Source organism: Cyprinus carpio, chromosome B24, assembly GCF_018340385.1.
Source record: "Cyprinus carpio isolate SPL01 chromosome B24, ASM1834038v1, whole genome shotgun sequence".
Taxonomy (NCBI): domain Eukaryota; kingdom Metazoa; phylum Chordata; class Actinopteri; order Cypriniformes; family Cyprinidae; genus Cyprinus; species Cyprinus carpio.
Window position 1 is genome coordinate 6,312,555 of NC_056620.1, and position 23,195 is coordinate 6,335,749.

The following is a 23,195-nucleotide window of genomic DNA, read 5'->3' on the forward strand; positions in this document are numbered from 1 at the left end:
ATTTTTTATTATTATCAATTTTCAAAACAGTTGTGCTGCTTAATATTTTTGTTATTATAATTGTTTATTTTTAGGATTCTTTGATTAATATAAAATTCTAAATACCAGTATTTATTTGAGGAAATTATCAATTTTAATAAATCTTTATTAAATAAAAAGATTTAGAGAGAGAGGTCCCATTTTGGTGTTTGTATCAAAATAAACTGACAGCAAGTTTATATAAATAAAAAGCCAATTAAATGCCAGTAAAAGGACTACTTTTATGTTTCAAATAACTGTGTGAAAATAAAATGTCAACATATGGGTGGAATTATTTTCTATTGTCATTCAGGGTAACAACAAACACAGATCCTTACACAGAGTTTTTGAATGACATCTAATGATTCTGGTTTTAAATATTTTTTTTATGTATCTGTTTGTTTTTTATTGGGGTAATATGAACTTGTTACTCTGGGTAATTTTTGTAACACTTTATTTTAAGGTGCCCTTGTTAAACATATGTACTTACTATTATAATAACAAGTAATTACGGATAATTACACGCAAGTAACCCTAAGAGAAACCCTAATCCTAACCATACAGTAACTTAATGTAGTTAATTAATATTACTCAGTACTTACATTTATAATTACACTGTAAACAGGAAACCCTCAGAAAAGTAAACAGGACACATTCTAAAGTACGTGACGTTTTATCACGCCTCACAACTTACCAACAACCCACGTGTGACCGTGTTGAAATATGCTGAACTGTCTGCCAATTTCCGAGTTCTCCCAAACAGTGTGCTCAGGAGTTCCTCCGGGACAGCACTGCTCCAGACTCAAGAGATTCCCGTCCACGTCGAATATGACCTGCATCATGACTGAATGATAGCCCAGAGTGTTCATATACATGCGCTCCTCCCCAAGCGGAGGGCTCACCTTCACGTGCAGATACCCCAGCACTCCCACCACATGCGGGATACCGCTCAGGTTCTTAAAGGCTTGAGCGGCACCCATGCGGTCGTTGTAGCTGTTCGGGAAAGTGATGAAATCGGGACTCGTGTCTGCTAAGAGTTTAGTAATGGTCTTCAGCGCTTCGCCCGCTGCTGTCTGATCTATACCCAGCCGGTCGGTGATTTTACTGGGCAGAGAGCCTTGTGCGTAGCAGGCAAGCGTGGCCAGAATGTTGGCTTCTGCGGAGGTCAGGCTGTGGCCGGGCGCGAACACGTCTTTCTTTAAACGGGCCTGGATGAAATCGATGATGAACCGCAAACACTGTCGATTGAAATGTAAAGTCTGAGAAATAAAGAGATCATCCAGTTCGTCCAGGACGCTGCGTGTCTCGGAGGCAGCGATGGGCTCGCTGACGCTGGATTGTTGGTCTTGTGTTGTGTTGCTGATGCTGGGCGATGGTGAGCTGCTACACAGTCCGTTTGAGAATAAATCATCCTGGACAGCAAACCACAGCGCTCCAGCTAAAGACATTATGAGCAGCTGAAGAAAAAGAAGAACCTGTAAAAGTCTCCCTTTCGGTTAGATTTGTTTAAAAACAGATGTTTTGGTTTGACCGTCTGTTGCTCGGGATTACAGTGGCGGGACGATAACCATCAGAATCGTCATACAAGGATCTTCAGGTAAATTGGTCCATGAACAATCCAGTATGACCGCGTGCAATAACGACCAAGCATTCCTAAACCCAGCTCTTTTGCATTATGTCAATATATATCTGACCGCCAGCCAATGTGATTAAAAACCTACATTTTAACTGCAAAACACAAGAAATTACTTTAAAACGAGCCGGAGGTCATCGTGGTTAAACATCCGGGTCTTGGGAAGATTTGTTTTTACATTCTATGATAAAAGTCCTACTGGCAACTAAATACAAATAAAGACAAATAGCTACAAAAAAAAGAAAAAAAAAAAAAAAAAAAAAATCTTTATGTATTTATCACACAGGATTTTTTTTTTTTTTGACAAACTATTAGTTTTATTTTTTATATTTGCATACACAGTAGACAACATTCTTTGTTTTTTATTATTAAAATTAATTTTGAATGTTAAAATTGCATTTATTCGTGTGTTTAAGTGTTTAAAGGATAAATATCACAAAACGTTTCATATTTCACTTTTAAACCCATAGAAAATACAAGATAATATATTTTGTAAAAAAATTTTTTTTTTCTAATGGCAGATTTCAGATTTGTTTAAAATATCTGGTTCAGCCAGGCAGATATATTTGTAAACAGAATGTTTTGCTAATTTATACGATATATTTTGGTCTGTTTACCGTTTGGGAACTTTTGGTGTCCTTTCTTGTTAAGTTTTGACACTGAAATAAAGGGTGAGTGTTGCTATACACAAGTTTGTAATTTATAGGTGTTTTCTGGGTGACTTTTGCTTTGGTATTGCTCACTAATAATCGTTTTTGCCATCATATGTCAACGTGAAACAGTGAAGTTTGACACAATCTGCCACTATAAACTAAGCGAAACAACATGGCTTTAACTTTAGGGAGACTATCAGTTAATAATGGCTTTAGGAGGTCAGTTCACCACATTACTTTAAACTCAGTGAAAGGACAAAGATTTTACAGCACCATTTCAAAAGAAGAAAGAAAAAGCGCTGGCCCAGGTAAAGTATTATCCGAGGTTCCGGTTTTTGTCAATAGAGGTCAGTATAAACTTGAAAGATTACTATATGTGTGTGTATGTATATACACTGAACAAAATCATAAACACACACACACACACACACACACACACACACACACACACACACACACACACACACACACACACACACACACACACACACACACACACACACACACAGAGTGTGTTTTCTTTTCTTTTCTTTTCTTTTCTTTTCTTTTCTTTTCTTAAAGCTGCTTTGAAACAATCTATCTTTTGTAAATTAATAAATAATATTGACTCGACTTGTCCGGGTTTCAGGCCCAGTAAGTTTATAGTTTTTTTATTTATTTATTTTATTGAATGCTTGAAAAAACAACAATAATAACAACGGTTGTCATCATTGTCAAATCATAACAATAAAACAACAGTCCAGGTTCATTCAGTCTTTCAGTCCAGACAAAGTGCCAAGTCCTTTAGCAAAGCCATTGTTTTTATTGCTTTTAAATTTGTAGAGAATTCAGTTGATTCAAAATACATTTTCATTTCAAGTTTGAATCTTAAACAAGAGGTTTGCATTTTGAAAATTTACATCTATGGATATGATATTTAGCTAAAAGACACAAGATTTATGAAGTAAGCATCACTTTTTTTTTCACATTCATGAAAACCAAAAATTACATTTCTATAAGTAAACACAAAATTAGGAATCACATAACATTTGCTAAAGTCAAGAATGTCACACCAAAATGATGTTATGTAAGAGCAATTCAAGAATAAATGTAAAGAGGGTTCAGGGTTTTCCAAACAGAAAAAAGAGAGTCTTTTAAGAGAGCACTTATCCGGGTAAAATCTATGAATCAACTTAAATGTAATTTCTCTCATTTTGTTAGTAATGAAGTATTTGTGAGGTAATGACCCAACTTTCTTCCAGGGAATATTACTTACAAAACCTTTCAAATAAGAGATTACATAAGGCACAGAAATAGACTCCATCTGAAACAAAACTCTAATTTTCTTATTGTTTTTTGATTTAGATGACAAAAGGCACTGTTTTACCAACAAATGTTTTACAAAGATGCACTGAGTGACAGGAGATTGGAAAAGAAAGACCTCTGAAAAGCATGAGTTTTACAGTTTTTAATTTGTTATTCCAGTTTTACACATAATGTCAGCGATTACAGTGTGTGCATGTGGTTAGACTAAAGATTATTTAGATTAGCTGACCTTGCTCTGTTATACTGTAAGTGGGTATATTAGGAAAACAAAGTGGCCAGAGTAGCTAGCCTACAGTGCATCCGAGATACGACGGGTCGCACACGTCCAGTGTAGGTCTGAGACTTTGTTAGATTTATTAATTTTCTGTGAAACGTATTATTTTTATTACTAATTACGAGAAACATTTATTAGTATAACATGTCTGGGAGTGAAAAGTGTGGTATAATTAAGGTTATTAATGTTTTTGAAAGAAGCATTTTATGTCCATCAAATATGTTATAATAATAAATGTTTCTTGTGCAACAAATATTAGAATGATTCCTGAAAACTCATATGATACTGAAGACTGGAGTAATGGCTGCTGAAAATTTAGCTTTGCCATCATGGGAAAAAATTACATTTTAAAATATATGAAAATAGAAAACAGTTATTTTACATTGTAATACTATTTTACAATATTGCTGTATTTATTTTTTTATCAAATAAATGCAACATTGGTATGCATAAGACACTTTTTTTTTAAAAATGCCACTGTGAATGTGAACAAAAATGTGAATTCCATTGCATTATACCAATATCAAAGCAAATATGCACATATGCTACATATACTGTACTTATTTGACATATTTTATTGTTTTTTAAGTCTATCTATTGTATTGTATCAGCGAGCAGATTATGATGAATGTGCATGCATTTCATTCTGTGATTGTGGTAGGTGCAAGTGGGACGGTGATTTCTGAGAGGAGGGGTACGGTGATGCTTATTGGGATTAACCGTCCTGAAGCGCGTAATGCAGTAAATCAAGAGACCGCTCAGAGACTGACTGAGGAGCTGTCGGCCTTTGACCAGGACAACAGCCTTAATGTGGCAGTGCTTTATGGAGTCGGTAAGTTCACTTACACACTGCTATTGATCTGAACTTTGGTGTACTTTGATGGTTATTGAAAAGAATAAATATGCCATCTGATTGAGCAGTTAAGAAAAGAAATAGTTTATACATGCACTTTTCCCCTTATTCCCCATCCTCCCACCCCCTGTTAAAATCTTTGACTAAGTGGGCAGCACATGGCTACAAGAGTCTGTGTTATGTCAAAGCCTGTGATGACAATATTACCACACTGAAAACAATTATCCTAGGCCATCAAATTGCACACCCTCAATAGAAATAATTTGTTCAACCTGGATCAACCATCTCTGCTCAAATTTCCTAAATCACCTTTATCACGAGTCAAATGAGAGGTTTTGCTCTCTCTAACACTCTAAACCTGGAGCTCAGCCAGAGGACTGTCTGCAGGTGAACTGAACACAGTAGATAACATTACATAGACGGCAACATTAAGAATGTGTGATGACAGTAATTGCTGGAGCTTTGAAGAGGTGAATGAGTGCAAGAGGTAATGATGGCCACACAAGAACTCCCTTATTTCACCAGAACGCAGGTTCAGGTCTGTGTTAACATACTATATCTTAGGCATTTAAAGGGACATTAAAATGCAATTGAGCACACACAATGTCAAATACTGGTCTAGATTTTACTAGTCCATTAGGAAGCCATTATGAAAATTGCGTCCATGTTCACATTACAGCTAAATTATGAATAATTGCTGTTTTATTGCTTTGTGATGTGTTAAAGTACACTGAAGGACTGTTTTAACTGTTAATATTTCTCTGAAATAAATTATCATTTGAAAGTTTAAAATAACTCTTTTAATTAACATGTATTCCCTTGTGAAAAAGAAGTGTGCTTAATTGTGGTAAATGGACATTTGTAGTGTACTTCAAAGTATATAAAAAACCTGTATTGTATAATATAAATTTTTATATAATAAAATAAAAGAACACTTAAGTGTATAAAAAAAATAAAAAAACAAACAAAAAAACACTTTAATTACTTTTTTTATACACTCAAGTAAACAAAAGTGCACGTTTGAATAACGGCAAATTAAAAGTTGTGCTTTAAAGTGAACTTTAAATCATTGTTGTGTTTTAAAGAACTACACTCATTTTGATTTTGACTAACATACCTAAGCACGTGTATGATTAATTGTAACTGTAGTGTGTTATTTAACAATACATATACTGTATGTACCACTTTATGTCTTTGTTACAGTGTAATTACAAAAATAATAATTAAAAACATTTACTTATTATAAGTTTAAGTGCTGGTTTAGTATTAAAGGGATACTCCATCCCAAAATGAAAATGTTGTCATTAATCACTTACCCCCATGTCGTTCCAAACCTGTAAAAGCTCAGTTTGTCTTCGGGACACAATTTAAGATATTTTGGATGAAAACCGGGAGGCCTGTGACTGTCCCATAGACTGCCAAGTAAATAGCAGTGTCAAGGTCCATAAAAGGTATTAAAGTCATTGTCAGAATACTCCCATCTGCCATCATGAAGCGACGGGAACACTTTTTTAAGCAAAGAAAACTAAACTAAAACTAAACGTCGTTATTTTAGTTTTCTTCGCTTACAAAAAGGGTTCCCAATCGCTTCATATAACCCAGATTGCACATCAGATTGAGTATTCTGACGATGACTTTAATACCTTTTATGGACCTTGACACTGTTATTTACTGGCAGTCTATGGGACAGTCACAGGCCTCCCGGTTTTCATCCAAAATATCTTAAATTGTGTTCCGAAGACAAATGGAGCTTTTACGGGTTTGGAACGACATGGGGGTAAGTGATTAATGACAACATTTTAATTTTGGGGTGGAGTATCCCTTTAATTACTTGTGATCATGCATAATTTATTACCATAGTAAATATAGGGGTGGGGTGTTCCGCACACGCACATCACGCACTGCGCGTAGGGCACGAAGTGCTTGGGGGGGGCACCAAAAAATCTGGGTCGTGAAAAAAATCATCACAATAGGCTACTAGTATAAATAACAAATAAAATATTTCTAAAAGCATGTTAATATACAAAAGCAATACAAAAGTAATATAGGCCTAGACCAAATTAGTCGAGAAAAAAGGTGAATCTCTGTGCCAGTCTCCCTCTGGTGCCCCCCCCTTCCCCACCTCCCAGTGGTCTGTTCGATTATGCCTCAATCAATGTCAAATTTGGCAGACACCGACCTCAGACATGGCCTCGAAAAGGCACCAAGAGTCGGGGGCGGAAAAAAGAAAAAAGAAGAGACAGCGGGATGATGCTCGCGCGTCGCTTGCAGGTAAGACAATGTTTTAAATAAAAATGTTAGTTTTGTAGCCCTTGCGTGTAGTATGCATGTCCAGGGGCGTCGGCGCGTCCGCGTCGCTAGTAGTGCAAAAGATCCGGGGCTTTTAGCCCTGCATGTTGTTGAGTTTGAATGTTTAGTTTAGTTTATTTCAGACGGACAACTTAGGTTCAACACAACTGAGCTAATGTACAACAACATATTTACATTAGTCTGAACAGGTGTAGGCTGAAGCTCTTGCTTATAATGCCTACCCTTTTTAAAACATCTCATCTTTTAATAAATAAACAAAAAATAAAAATAAAGAAAAAAAAACTGTTGTTTTACATCAATATACTGTTGACAAACTAGTATAACTAGACTACAATAACATTATTTTTGCCAATCAATACAGTTCCACAATCCAAAATACAACAAAAAAGCCGCTTTCATTTATCACTCTTTAAATAGTTTTCATATAGTTTCAGTGTTTTATTCTTAAATAGCTTTCTTTAATTTGCTAGTGACCCACATATTTTTAATTCCTCTTGACAGCTGTTCCATAGAATTACACCTTTAACTGAAATACAATAGTATTTTGCATTGGTCCTCACTTGGTTCTTTTTAAACATACAAGTTCCCCTTAAATCATGTTGACATTCTCTTTCTGTAAACAACCCTTGGATACTTTTCTGGCAATTGATGATTGTTTTGCTTTGTACTGCATTTGTAATGTTTTTAGTTCTACTAATTCTTTAAACTTTAGGGCCTTTAGTTCAATAAATAGGGAGTTTGTTGGCTCCCTATAGTTGGTTTTCTTTACTATTCGTATGGCTCTCTTTTGTAGCATAAATATTGAATTGGTATTTGTTTTGTATGTATTTTCCCCATACTTCCACACAATAAGTAATGTATGGAAGCACTAGGGAGCAATACAAGGTATATAATGATTTTTCATTTAATAAGTCTTTAACTTTATATAATATTGCAATTGACTTTGAAATCTTGTTCTTAGTATAGGATATATGGGGCTTCCAATTTAAGTCATTGTCAATTATCACCCCAAGAAATTTAATTGCCGACACCCTTTCTATTTCAATTTCATTAATCATTAATTTACCTCTTGTGTTCGGTAAACGATTACCAAACACAATAAATTTTGTTTTACTTATATTTAATGTTAGTTTATTCAAATCAAACCAATTTTTTAGCAGTACCATTTCTTTTTCCATTGTATCCAAAAGTTGTTTCAGATTGTCACCAGAACAAAATAAGTTTGTATCATCCGCAAATAATATCAGTTTTAATACTTTGGAAGCCTCACATATGTCGTTGATGTACAACAGAAAAAGCAATGGGCCCAGCACAGAGCCTTGGGGAACCCCACATGTCACTTGCAACAATTGTGACTTGCAATTATCTATTTGGACATATTGATACCTTTTTTTCTAAGTAACTACTTATCCAAGAATGAGCTACTCCTCTTACACCATATGTTTTTCAGTTTCTCTAGTAGGATATCATGGTTAACAGTGTCGAATGCTTTTTTAAGATCTAAAAATACCCCCAACTGTGTCTTTTATTTTAACGGGGTCCGGGGAAATTGTGAAACTTGGGCTGTTAAAGATGCAGTTTGTTTTGAGCAGGAAAGGAAGGCCAATCGTTGGGGTCCTCATCGTCATATTTGAATGACAAATAAAGCTAATTTTCCCGTACGTTACAGATGTGTCACGTGTGCATATAGCTATTAGTGCAGAACGTTCCCTATTGTCATTTCTTTCTTCGCTTCAATACAATGTCTATCTGCCTCAGTCTGAACTTTAGAAAAACCCTGCAACTGAACGTGATGTGATTTTGCCAAAATTAGACCGCTTAGATAAAGATTTTTCGTTGTTGTACTATGGCATGCGGTCATTTTCAAGAGGTTCGGCCAAGGGCGACATCTGTTGGTGAAAATGCAATTAGAAAAAAAAAAACCCCCACAATCTCAGTGTTTGTATATTTTCATATTTACAGAGTTGTCAAATTATTAGGGCTGGGAAAAGATTAATCTCGATTAATCGCATCCAAAATAAAAGTTTGTGTCTACATGATATATGTGTGTGTACTGTGTATAATTATTTTGTATATATAAATTATATATATTTCAAAGCTCAAACTCATCAAAACGTACCTGCGTTCATCAGTGGGCAGGCACGAGGAACGTTTTAAGTGGTCTGGCTGTCATCAGCATCAATGGGGACGTGGCTCAGAAACTGTTCATATGATGACCTGATAGCTGATTTTGCAGCTAGGAAATGTAGGCGTGTGCCTCTGTAGGGCCTCTGACAACTGATGGTAGTGAAAATGTTTAATATAGTTCTATAGAATAGCAGAATGGGTCTCTTTATAGAGATGTATTCCCTCTGTTGAGTAATTTCTACTGTGCAGTTATGCATGATTATTTGCAGTTATAAAATGTGCACTTTAAAATTCATACTTCATAAAATTCATACACTTATACTGTTATTTGCACTAAACTTTTTTTTGAACTTTTAACTTTCTGTGTTTACATTGTTCAGTTCCAATTATTCATTTGCAGCAGTTATTTTTGGAAGTAAAGAGAACCTAACTAAGAAGAAATTCTGAATGGTAGTTATTTCTTTGGTTGGTGGGTGGGTGGGTGGGTGGTTTGGTTGGGGAGGGGAGGGGGGGGGGCACCGCCAAGCATTTGTGCTTAGGGCACCCAAATGGCTAGCACCGGCCCTGTAAATACATGTAACATATTTCACAATGAAACCTTAAAATAAAGTGGTACCTAAAAGTTAATAGCCTATACTTTTAATTTATTAAATTGCAACATCATTATAAATTAAAATGCATAAAATTTTAATATATAATTTACATTAGAAATTAAATCTTCAGAAATTATTCTTATACCCTGATTTCTGACAGTTCAGATATGTTGAAGAATGTATGCTGCTCCCCAATGACTTTTTCATACTTTGAGAGTTAATGGAGACCGGCAACTGTTTGGTTACCCACATTCTTCACATATTTTTTAAGTTCAACAGAAGAAAGAAACTCATAAAGGTTTGGAATGACTTGAGGGTCAGAAAATGATGACAGAATTTCACATTTTTGGGTGAACTGTGATTTTTAAGTCCTCAAAAAAGTAACAAAAGCCTCTAAAGTTCAGCAGTTTGGAATTATTATTATTATTATTATTATTATTTATTTATTTTTTATTTTTTATTTTTTTGCAATTACTTTTTTTTTTATTTCAATTACCAAATACTTTAAGTTTGCACTTAACTGTATTATTTTGAAGAATATAATATCTGTAATAAGTACTCTTTTTAAAAGTATGCCAAAGTGGACTTCTTTTTCACAAAGGTTGCCTTTTCAGTTAATTAAATAATCAAGTTATTTGTTTCAGGAGGGAATTTCTGTGCTGGTTTTGATCTGAAGGAGTTGGCCCACACCTCTGATTCTTTCAAACTGGAGCAAGATGTCAGCCGTGGTCCTGGTCCCATGGTACGGAGTGGCCCTTCTTAGATGCAGTATTGCATAGTAATACTAGAGGAGTCATTTAATACATTACCTTTAAGTCTGCTGTACTATTGTAACTAAGAAATGTTCTGTGACCCTTAAAGTATTAACAGACACATTAACAACCATTTATTAAAATTAAAATGTCTTCCAAAATGTTCATAATGAAGCAAACATTGCAGTCATTGCAACAGATTCCACCCCCCTCCTTTGCATTGCGAAAAAGGCTGGCCAACCAAAAATTTGCACTTTTGGTCACATTCCCAGAGCCGCTGCTGTTACATAAAACTACGATTTGGTGGTGCTCATGACTATTTTGCTTAGAGAGAGTGAATAACAGAGGAAACCAGAACCAGCTCCCTGGTCTCTTGTATGTTTACGCTGAACATTTGTCTTGCTGTGATCAGGCCTTCAGATTTCAACAAGATTTTTTTGCTACTGTTCCTTTAAAAACTTTTATTTGTAAATGAGCTTTGTTATTATGTGTCATCTTCTTCACATGTGAAATGAGTAACATGTACCACATAAGTGACAGAGACTATAGGCAACTACCAATAGTAGAGCAAACTGTGAAGCTCACATGTAACACATTTGGATGATACACCCACTGATAATAGCGACTAACAATTATTAAGTCACTTTCAGTGTACATGCTCATGTAATTGACATCTGACACTCAATGTTTGCAGTCTTACAGTATGGTTCAACAGGTAAAAGAGCAATATACTGATGTGTGTTGTTGGTTGTAGGGTCCATCTCGTATGAGGCTCTCAAAACCCTTGATCGCAGCAGTCAGTGGGTACGCTGTGGCTGGGGGTCTGGAGCTGGCCCTGTTGGCTGACCTGAGGGTGGTCGAGGAGAGCTCCATCATGGGCGTTTTCTGTCGCAGATTTGGTAGGTATTGTTTTCTCACTTATTGTACTTTGATGTTAATTTGTTTAAGGCTGAGGTAGGAGTAACATCGGACAGCATTGCTTTGTTTGTTCATACTTACAACTCTGGACCTGGGTTGGAGGAAAGGGGTTTGTGGTTGGGAGATTTTTCTTCTAAAAAACAATCTTGAAAAAAATCCCAAAATAAAATCCTACAAGAAAATCCTGATATTAGAATAGAACTACTTGTTGTTTAGGTTGTTTTGAAACCACACCAATATCTATGGTAACACTTAAAATGGTAAAATGACCATAAAACCTACCATTTAAATAACTTTACAGTAATGATAATTACAATTTTTGACAAAAACAAAATGTTTTATAAAATCATTGGATCCAACAGTAATGAGTAACTGGTTTTACTACGTGGCCACTATTGATTTGTCTGTTTTTTTTTTTTTTTTTTTTTTTTTTATAAATGGACCTCAGAGAACAGTACAAAATAAAAACAAAGGCAGTTCACGACCACTTTAAAAGTATCAGAGCTGTTGCTGGAAATAGCCAGGTGGCAGTGCCTTCCCAAGAGACATATGGATGCTTACACACATACTTGTACACACTTTTTGTCACACATTTGTCAAGCATGAGAGAAACAAATGTAACAATAAAAATCCTCAGAAATCTTCACATAGATTAGTTTGCTCAAGCATTTTGCCAAATAATGTGTACTTTCAGCATATGTTTACTATGGCAAAAAATGTTTCCAATGGATTTAAAAAAAAAAAAATTGAGAAACCATAGAAACATACAGTTACAACTTTTTTTCATTGTTCATGTAGTTACGCTACTTTTGCATTAAAAATTGTCATTTGTCATAAAAATTTGTCATTTGGATAAATAATTTACAGACAGTTATGTAACATTTTATTATGTAAGCTTTATGTTACACCTTAAATGATAATGGAATTTAGGTTATACTTTATTTTAGGGTGTCATTGTTACAGTGTAAATATATATTTAAGGACTGAGTAATATTTATTAACTACATGTACTTACTATATGGTTAGGGTTAGGATTAATGTTCGGCTTAGGGTTACTTGCATGTAAATAATTATGCATAATTAAGTGTTATTATAATAGTAGGTACATGTAACGTAAAATAAAGTGTTACTGGAATTTATAACATTGTTAATATTCATGAGCCAATCCCTGAGCTCATTCTGTCAAATGGCATGGGTGTGCAGAACATTCACAGCTTATATGGACTGCACACTCCTGGATTACCATATTTATGTACTATGATATTACCTTATTGTACATTGGCACTTGCAGGATTCTATAAATGGCTGTATTGTGAATAATAAAATAAAAGGTGTCAATTTCAGTCCAAACATAGTAAATTGAATCCTGCAATTCTAAACTATTATGGACAGGCTTTGCAGTACATAAAAAGAGAAGAGAAATTTGATGCAGTTTCATTCTGCATGTACTAGTTTCTCTATGCTACAAATATGACCACAGTGGGTATAAATATGCCAGCAGTGCTATAATTTACTGCCAGGAACTGATTTTTCCAGCTGCTCGTTTAAAACATAGAGCCATCATCATGACCCTCTCTTTCATTAAACCAAGCATCCGGGCATTGCCCGCATGTTCCTGTGAACCCTGTTCCTCAGACTGTCTGCCTCTACTGTACTCGAGCCACCCAGGAAGACGTGACGCCTGCTGTCTTCAAGTCTTTACCGGTGCTCTACAGTAATGATTAGTTGAATTTTTTTGTGCAATGAAAAAATTTTGGTTCTTGCTAAGACAATTGTCTGCATTAGTATTGTTCTTATTTAAGAAATTGATCAAACCTATAACCCTTAAATAATTTGGCATGTAACTTTACCTGCACTATATATGAGAAATGAATGATACCTCAAATAATGTGTTTTGGTGAGGTAAGGTATGTATCTTTTCTTATTAGACTTATAATTTCATGGACCAAAAAATGGGTGAAAATTCCATATATTTACTTACAAGGAGGAACCTGAGCCATATATAGAGCAGAATATATATATATATAGACTCTTGAGATGTGTAAGAAAATAGTTACTAAACAAAAGAGCATTTTAATGACACAAATTGAACTGCTTACACTTTACATTCACAATAGGCCTATTAGTGGCACTTGGGCTTCTTTTAACTAACTATCAAATCAAATGCTAGTAAGTGTTTCAATGAGAGTAAAATAAACACTACTAACAATTGCCCCTTCACAAGCCATTTCGCTCCCATGCCACACATCATGTTCTCACGCAGTGCAGAGCAATGAGGACACTGACAACGCGCCGACAGAGAAGTCAGAGCAGGCTATTTCTGGTTTGAAACAAAGTCTTAGCTTTCACATTTTGTCATTTTGTGGAATTCAATTTTTTTTTGTGGCTCTTTAATTTGTTGTGACAACGTGAGTCGATCATCTTTTCATATTTACTTAAAACACAAAATAAACATGAATGAACATCAGAAGGTATTTTATTTCAACTAACTCTGAAGTTAATCTAGCCTACTTTCCTGTCTGATTTGTGTGTCGGACAAAATGGCGTATTCAGCGTTATGATTGGTCAGATCGCCTGTCAGTCATGCTTCCTATGAAGGGTCAATTAATACTACATCTTCCATTTTAGTCTTTTCAAAAAACAAAACAATCAATCAAAAAAAAAAAAAAAACACCCCGGACACCAGCCAGTTGCTATGTAGTTTTAAACAATTCATGAATAAGTCCGGGAAGATACCACTCCAGTTCACATTGTCCAATGAAATTTGAGCTTGTTTAAAGGCTGGAATACACTACACAATGTTTCTATTTATTTCTGTGACCCTCATACACTACGCAATTTTCTGTGAAATCTGTTAACTCAAATCTATAGACTGGCTCTGATTTTTGACAACTAGCGTCAACTTCTCCAGACTGTAAATCAGGGTAAAATTGGGCAGAAGTCTTGTATTCCAGCCTTAAGACACACACAACCTGTAGCAACGCAATGACAATGTCGTCTCAGACTATAAGTAAAAATAAACAGGTATTTTCAGAGTTTTGGACCATTGTTACTGATTTTGAACCATAATTATAAATCAAAAGCATTTCATATTATTAACCACAATATATTATTGTTGATAATTATTGAGAGAGGGGCACTTTTGATGAATTTGGGGAAAAGGGCAGGGGTTTGAGCCCCCAAAGCACCCCCCGCTGCACATGCCTGCAGATCTGAACAATGTCTTGATGTGTGGTAACTATGATGTAAGTGGAATAATTGGCCCGTCGTCAGTTATACCTTACATATTTCTGTTAAATAATTCCAGTAATTAATCTGAAAATAATCAACATTAACAGCTCAGAGTCTGGCTTGTCAGCTAGTTTCGCACCTTTTCATCCATACAAACATTTATAACAGCTTAGCAACTGCTTAGAAACATTTTAGAAACCTTTCAGAACAGTTAAGTAACCACGTAGCAACCACCCACAACACCCCAGCAACCGCACAGCAATATGCTATACACCACTCAAAACATCTTGGTTATGCAGCATAACCAAGGGGCAGTCACGGCCTCAAGGAATGAGAGTCGGAAACCCGAAGGTCGCAGGTTCGAGTCTCAGGTATGGCAGGGATTGTAGGTGGGTAGAGTGAATATCCAGTGCTTTCCTCCACCTTCAATACCACAACTGAGGAGAGACCCTTGAGCAAGGCACCAAACATGTTCACGGTGTGTGTGTGTGCGTTCACTACTGTGTATGTGCATTTGGATGGGTTAAATATAGAGCACAAATTCCGAGTATGGGACACCATACTGGGCCACACGTCACTTCACTTCACTTCACTTCACTTTTCACTTCACTTCACTTCACTTCACTTCATATGTAGCAAATCCCTGGCAACCACCCTCAATACTCTATACGCCGCATAGCAACTTGCTCAAACATACTCAGTACAGCCTAGTAACCTTGCACAGGTAGACGCCACACATTTTTTCCAGAAACTTGTATTTATTTCTGAAAACACGAACATGATATCATGATATGATATCTATAGTCACATTACTCTTCTGATTTGAGTATCTAACATGTAACTATTCCTACCAATATGTTTTGTCAACAAATTTTGTGTGTTGTTTTTGCCGCACATTGGTTCCTGTGGCCATTCTACTATGATTGAGTTTAAATGGGAACTATCATTTGGAGACTTTTTCTCCCAGAACAAGGCTAAGCGCTCTGACACTACCCACTTATTTCCTCTGAATTTTCCTCACTCTCTCCTGTACTTACCCACAGTGCACAGCAGGCCCTTAAACACCATTCATCTCACATAATAGATGTCTTGGCCACCATCAGTGGAAAGGGTTTATTTTAACATCCTTCTTGTAGGTTTTATTTTACCTAATCTTGTTTTGGCAAGTGAATTTTAGGGCTTTATATGGGAGACCAAGATGGGAACAGCCTAGGGGAATCCCTCGTGGTGAGAGACGACGAGACAGAAATGAGAAAGAGACGCGAATGGGGGAGGTAACCCTGGAAAAGGAAAATATGCTACCAAAACTGACCGAAATCTCTCTGATGTGGCCAAATACTTCCTGTTTTGTCTTCATATACTACATTGAACCACCAAACTGAAAGAAACAGCCCTGAAAAGAATGTGAACAAGCCATTTAAAGCCCCTTTCACACTGCGATTCCAGAAAAATTCATCCCGGTCACTAGATTTTGCCCCTTTTTACACTGTCAGTGATTTCCCGGAATATGTGTGTGCATTCACACACAACCCGTAAAGGTTCTGTATTGACACGTGACATCAGGATGTGACGTGTAATGTACGAGTTGAAAACGCTAGGCACGTTAACTTTCATTTAGCTGGCAAACGATCTCAGCTTCAGCACAGATAGTGAGGAGCTAACTGATCTCAGCTTCATTACAGTTAGCACATATTTTTTAGTCGCAAACGTTGATCTACCTTCAAAACACCCGGTAAAAGAGTCAAACAATAACGTGCGTCATCACTATAAAACACCCTTTACGGAATTGGTTCTGGCTTTTGTTCACACAGAGCTCGTTCTCGTTCATACAATGTTACTAGGTCCCCAACTCGGGATTGATCCCGGAATCCATCCCGGGACGTGTTTGCATTCACACAGAAGGTGATCTGGCAATTTTCCGGCACCAACGTGCAGTGTGAAAGGGGCTTAAGTGATTCAGCTAGTGCAGTTACACAGTAAAACCCAAGGGAAATATTGTTTGACTGAGTAAAAGTTTTCATAGTCTTTAGCACATTGGCCCTATTTACTTTCTTAAAAACACCTTCCTGGTCTTATTGTGTAAAATTCTTCAGTGTGTTATACCAAAGGAATAAGCCTTTATAAACTTCAAATTAAATGTAATAACTTTGCCACATTTATTAAAACTACTCTCCTTTTTGGCCTACATCATCTATAGCCCATATTTGGGCTTTTCAGGTAAAGTTTTACATTTGGGATACATCAAAATGTCCTGACTTGACCTTCAGCCTCAACATGCATGTCAAAAATTGGGTTCCGACAGTGTCTGGATGGGAACTTCACATTCAGGTCTGATTCCGTTTTGCTATAGAACGCCCACTTTTCATGACCCAGTCATTGTTTTCTCATCAAATATTCTGTTTCACTTGGACAGTTTGTTCCCAGCTCAAATGAAATGCAGTACATTTATCAGAGACCAGAAGATCTGTGAAATATGAGTTTATCATTTTTAAGAGGCCCTAAATGCACACCTTGTATCTAATCCAACAGCCCAGGTGGTCAAAGCCAGTTGTTCTGAATGCAGTTTCCATTCGTCCACCTCAGCCGCTGGAGTGGCTGCCAACAACTGAAATGACTCGACCTTTCTCAGATTTTACAGACATTCTCTTTCAACCTTCAGATCCTTCCTTGGCATATAATGCTTGGACTCAGTGATGCAGATTTCATCAAATACATTGATGGATTTGAGTTGTCTTGAGAATGGAAGGCTTCCCTTAATGCATTAATTTATTTTAAATGAACAGTTTAAACTTAAATTAACTAAATCTCAGGTTTAACTCTTAGGGATTTGGAATTGTAATTAATATGCGACAGGTTTTGTATCATGGTCATGTTGGTTCTTATTTGTAGACCACATCTTATAGCTTTTCATTTAGCTGTTTTTGCGTTTATGTAAGTGTACGTCTAAAGTTTTTTTTTTTCCTGAGCTCTAGTGTGGTAGTGTGGTGTAACACTTCATTACCCCAACACCATTGTGTGTGCAAGCTTGCGTCGTAGGCTTTGTTGGTTCTTTGATGTTCTGTGGATACCAGTATCACCAGCATGAACACGTACAGGAAGACATAAAAGTTCAACCACAAGCTCAGGCTTACACAGACGGATCCATTCATTCAGTCAAACAAACACCTGAAGCGAACTGAAATCACCCAGCTGCTAATGCAGGTCTAGTGACATGGAGTCATTCAGTGATTTCTGTAAAGCCATTGTACCACTTCAATGTCTCCTGTGTGTGAAAGCAAGAGGATTTTGCGCAATAGTCAAGGTCTGTGAATAAAGTTAGTGGATTGATTTGATGAGATATATGGACTGCTTTATCTAACTCACAGTCACAGCATAGTTTACGTGCAACGTAATAATCTCTTTATAATCATATTGATGTCTCAGACAGTCAGACAGATTCCAATTGGGAATTACCTACATCAGTCTGACTAAACTCAATCCATCCATCTATGTACAATGTCTATGTACACTGTACATAGAACAAGCAGTTTTATGTTAGGTGATGGGGATGCCTATCCCAGGAACCACCCTGGATGGATACATACACAGACATAAACATTCACACTCCCACTCATACCTACATTCACCTCTCCTTCATGTCTTTGGATTGTGGGGGAAACCAGATCACCAGAAGGAGAGCCACAGCAACATAGTAGAACATGCAAACTCCACACAGAATGGCCTCCAGGACCCGATCCCTGAACCTTCTGGGATTGCACTAGTCTCAGCCTCAGACGTCACGCCCACGGACCGTTGGCTAAACGTCTGATGCATATGGGACACTAAAGTGGAAACACTTCAGGAGTGTTGAAGTCGTCATCGGATTGGTTGAATTCTACAGGATTTCCATGAGACATGTGTGTTGCGTTCTTTAATGTTCCACCTGGAAACAAAGATACCGTGGCGCCAAACCCCCTCATAGTGTTTACAACTGTGACAATGAGCACTTATTCGGGATCAACTAAATGCTGGATTTTCAAAAGTATGTGAAATATTTAAGTTTGCGGCATATAATCTTTAAAATATGTCTGAGAGTTTTACACACCGGTCTGTTATTGTGGCGACATTTCCACGCCTCGAAACGTGACGATGAACGAAACGAACTGTGATTAGTTGACATGTTAGTCAAACGGCCTCATGGGCGGGCCTTGGCCAGTGAAAGCTGCACTAACCACTGAGTCACCACCCCACAATCGATTGAGCTCAGTCTGAATAAAATGTTGATCTGACTGAAACAGGTTATGGTCATAAATAATCTGTTTAATTTGAAAATTTTAGCAACATAAATGCTTGAATCAGACTACTTTCTCAATCAAATTAAAAAATACCAGTGTTATGATGGCTTAAATGCTTAGTTTAGGGTACATATAAAAGAACTTAGAGAATCTACAAATGGATTGGATTTATTTGGATTGACAAAAGGGAGTGCATGTAAACATAACTACCAAATTTAGCAAAAATTTATCTCTGGGGCAGTACACTCATGTTTGTACCTTATATACTCCTAAAGGCAGCGTATATACTCCATAATATGCACACTTTGATATAATATGCATACTATGAGTTTAGAAAAGGTACAAAAGTACCTTTGAGGGTTTGGCCACACTGATTCCTAAATGCAAATTTTCTTGTATGTCAAAAAATCCCTTGGATTCTTTCAGATGGTCAGTTGGTCAAACCTAGACTTGTACCTTAATTCCTTGCATTTATGGTTTCTACACTGCCTCTGCTTTTAAGACTTTATAGGTTCATCTTCTGAAACAGATGCACCTCATCACATCTGGTGTGTCAGCTGCATGCTTGCAGATGTGTAATAGAGATGGAGGACTGACTTTCTGAACGACAGATTTGAGTAATGGGCTAAAAGAGCAGAGGAAATATGGAAGGATGTGCTCACTGAAAGAACTCCCTCCCACCTCAGCTTAGGCTGCCAGATGTGTAGCGTGTTGGACTGAGAGGACAGATGATTGGTAGCAGATGTATCCACTCATTATCTCTCACCCTCTCGAGCCACTATGAATAGAGCTGCATTATTTCCATAACCCGCTACAGGAGAAAATATCATTTATAGAATGTGGTAGTAATGATGCTAGTTTGAATTGGCAGAGATAAAGAGAGCTCTAAGTGCTGAGGGATTGCTGGTGATTAGACATGTATTTAGGACCCTTTGTTTGTGTGTGTGTGTGTGTGTGTGTGTGTGTGTGTGTGTGTGTGTGTGTGTGTGTGTGTGTGTCTGTCTGTGTGTGTGTGTGTGTCTGTGTGTGTAATACAATGGTCTGTTTGCATTTAAATAATATTAACAATAATAATTTTATTGGTGTTGCACTCCTACAGTATATTCTAAGTGTTTTCACATATTGATACATTTTAATTAATACCTAGATTTCAGATTTGTCCAGTAATCCATAAGAATCAAGTAACTCTAAAATCAATTAAGTTTTTTAGATTCAAGTTTATTTGTTGTGCGCTGTGACAAATTCACAAGTCAGTGACAAATTGTACATTGAAATGGCATGGGTATTCTAACTTTCATGGCATCATAAATGTCTTTACTGTTATTTTTTTTTTAATTAATTTAATACATCCTTTACTAACAAAGTATTATTATCTTTTAAATAAGAAAATCTGACTTCAAACTTTAGGATGGTATCTGTGTTCAAAACTCATCTCCTACCAGTTAATCCTCAACTCCTCTATAAGCCTCTTTCTGTTTGTCTTACACAGGTGTGCCATTGATTGATGGGGGTACGGTGAGATTGCCCCAGCTGATTGGTCTCTCACGAGCACTAGACCTCATCCTCACAGGCCGACCGGTTAAGGCACAAGAGGCTTTAACATTTGGACTGGCAAACAGAGTGGTGCCTGATGGCCAAGGTACACATACACTATACCTTAAAATTTGCTTTAGCATGATATGGCAGTTGAACCTCATAAACCAACTACATTTTACCTATGTTGTAGTAATATTATTAATAGTTACTTAGAAAAATATGCTTGATGGTGTTCTGGCTTGTCACATGAGTCATGACTAATTGTGGAAAGTTTGAATATGCGAAAATAAAATTTGAGAAGTTAAGAGAATATTCTTATTTTTAAAGAGATTATTAGAGTGATCTTGTGGTATTCTGCCATACTATATGCTTTCACTATATGAAAAAGAGCAGCATGAACATTCTGGAGTATATCTTTACAAAATACTATACAAAGGAAGTAATACAGTTTTGGAACAATGAGGTTCCCTCTAACTATTTCTACCTTTTCTACAAAATATCAGTGCATATTTTAATACTGTAGGGCTGTTATCCGACCAGTGTATTAGAGTTTGTATCTTTCATTCACTCACAGTGGAGTTCGCTTGAGGATGTTAGCAGATTAAACTAATGTAGTGTGGCAGCAGTTCACACAGTCACAGCGAGGTAAGATGAGATGAGCTCAAAGCTGTTTAGAGATACTGTTAAAGTAAGCACTTCAGTTCCAAAGTGAAGTCACTTGTGTGGACTTTCCATAGGAGATCTGGACAGAGGCCAGAGCTCTCATGTGCTACACAGAAGGACAAAACGAGTTCATATAAGAAGGAAATGAATGATGATATGGAGGTTACTTGAGGTTACACATTATGGTCAACTAAAAAAAAATAAAAAATGGTTTAGGAGTGTGACATTTTCCCAGTGTTTTTTGCTGATAGTTTGCCTTCTTTTGTTAGAGGTCTGTTAAACTTAACTAGGAATGGCCCCATTTTGGCATCTTCACATCTAACTGTCAGTCTGTGTTTGTTTGTTCTAGCACTTCAAGTGGCTCTTGAACTTGCCGAACAGGTCAGCGCATTTCCCCAGCTCTGTCTCCGTGCAGACCGTAACTCCGCCTACCACGCAGTCTTTGACTCCACCTCCTTCACCCAGGCCATGCAGTATGAGTTTGACCATGGCCTGCCAGTCGTTGTAGCTGAAGCAGTCACTGGAGCAACAAAATTCAGCTTAGGTGCTGGAAGGGGTGGGACGTTCTCTAAGAGTAAACTGTAAACGGCCAGATGAACAGATGTAAGATGTTAATTTTACAGTTTATCACAGGTTAAAGTCTATGGACTGTTTTTTGACCCATTCCAGACATGGGTTAAGATATCACTTGCACATAGTAACACAAACAATAATAAGAACTTGTTCTCAGTATTCTGTAATTGTTATTAAACCAACTTGCATATCATGAAAGGATGTGCATTTGCCATTATCAGTTTTTTAAAAACCATACTGAAGAACATTTTTTCAGGGGATTTGTCTTGCATGTTTGTAAGTACAGTACATGAGTGGTTATTTTGCCAATGCTGTTATGTTCACTTTCACTGATCAGCCACAACATTAAAACCACCTGCCCAATATTGTGTAGGTCCCCTTTGTGCTGCCAAAACAGCTCTGATGCATCAACAAGACCTCTGAACGTGTCATGTAGTATCTGGCACCATGATGTTAGCACCAGATCCTTTAAGTCTTCCAAGGTGAGCCTTTGTGGATCGGATTTGTTCATCCAATGCATCCCATAGATGCACAATTGGATTGAGATCTGGGGAGCTTTGAAAGCCACATCAACACCTTGAACAGTTGCAGGTGCATTATCCTGCTGAAAGAGGACACTTCTATCAGGGAACACCATTGCCATGAAGGGGTGTACGTGGTCGGCAACAATTTTTAGTCAGGTGGTACGTGTCAAAGTAACATCCACATGAATGCCAGGGTCCAAGGTTTCCAAGCAGAACATTGCCCAGAGCATCACATTGCTTCCGCCAATGTTCCTTCTTCCCATACTGCATCCTCTTGCCATCTCTAGTAACACACATGCACCTGGCCATCCATCTGGTCTGAAACGTTATTCATTAAATGAGGCAACTTTCTTCCTTTGCTCCATGCTCCATTTCTGTCGCTTACTTGCCCATTATAGGAACTTTTGGAAGTGGACAGGGGCCATCATGGGCACTCTGACCAGTGTGTGGTTTTGCGGTCCCATACGCAGTAAATTGTGATGCACGGGTATCAGTGAGTCTTGGGCACTCATTACACTGTGTGACAACCGCTAGGGGTTAGCCATAACAGGAAAAGGAAGAGAGTCTCAGAACCAGAGAGATGTTGAATTACAAGAATTTATTTACAAGTAAGGGTTTAGCGTCAGGGGCAGACAAGGCCAAAATAACAAACAAATTATCTTTTTTTAACATTCTACACTTCCTAAATCAAAATGAAAGAAAACAAAAATACAGTTTCAACTTACCTGACTCCCTAAACCAAAAACAATGTGAAAAGTGGTTTTAAAATAAAATGCGTCTAACTCCCTACATCCTTCAGCTTAACAAAAATTATTTACACAATATTTAAAAAAGATATATACAAGTAAACAGCCAACAATTTAAAATCGTAATCCAAAATCGTAGTCAATCAGGCTTGGGTCAAGTTAACAAGGAATATCACAGATTGGAAACAAAAATACTATAACAGAACTATCAC

The 23,195-nt window shown here is 36.9% G+C and overlaps 2 protein-coding genes across 4 annotated transcripts in view; one reads left to right on the forward strand and one right to left on the reverse strand.

Annotated features, from left to right (window-relative positions):
• LOC109050111 (putative nuclease HARBI1) overlaps positions 1–1,466 on the reverse strand; it is a 4,600-nt gene extending 3,134 nt beyond the window's left edge. Inside the window, exon 1 of the mRNA XM_019067782.2 lies at positions 713–1,466. Within this exon, the coding sequence (XP_018923327.1) occupies positions 713–1,466 (754 nt within the window). The remainder of the gene's footprint in view (positions 1–712) is intronic.
• Positions 1,467–1,478: 12 nt separating this feature from the next.
• On the forward strand, positions 1,479–22,078 carry zgc:101569 (uncharacterized protein LOC449822 homolog). Of its 3 annotated transcripts, none has more exons than XM_042752513.1 (6): positions 1,479–1,615; positions 4,545–4,715; positions 10,411–10,508; positions 11,273–11,417; positions 20,431–20,580; positions 21,490–22,078. In XM_042752513.1, exons 2-6 carry the CDS (start codon positions 4,586–4,588, stop codon positions 21,723–21,725), a joined length of 759 nt encoding a protein of 252 aa, XP_042608447.1. In that variant the 5' UTR covers positions 1,479–1,615; positions 4,545–4,585; the 3' UTR covers positions 21,726–22,078. The 3 variants fall into 3 exon arrangements, with proteins under 3 accessions (XP_042608447.1, XP_042608444.1, XP_042608446.1); XM_042752510.1 differs by lacking the exon at positions 1,479–1,615 and adding an exon at positions 2,392–2,651; XM_042752512.1 differs by lacking the exon at positions 1,479–1,615 and adding an exon at positions 2,401–2,612.
• Positions 22,079–23,195: the final 1,117 nt, after the last annotated feature.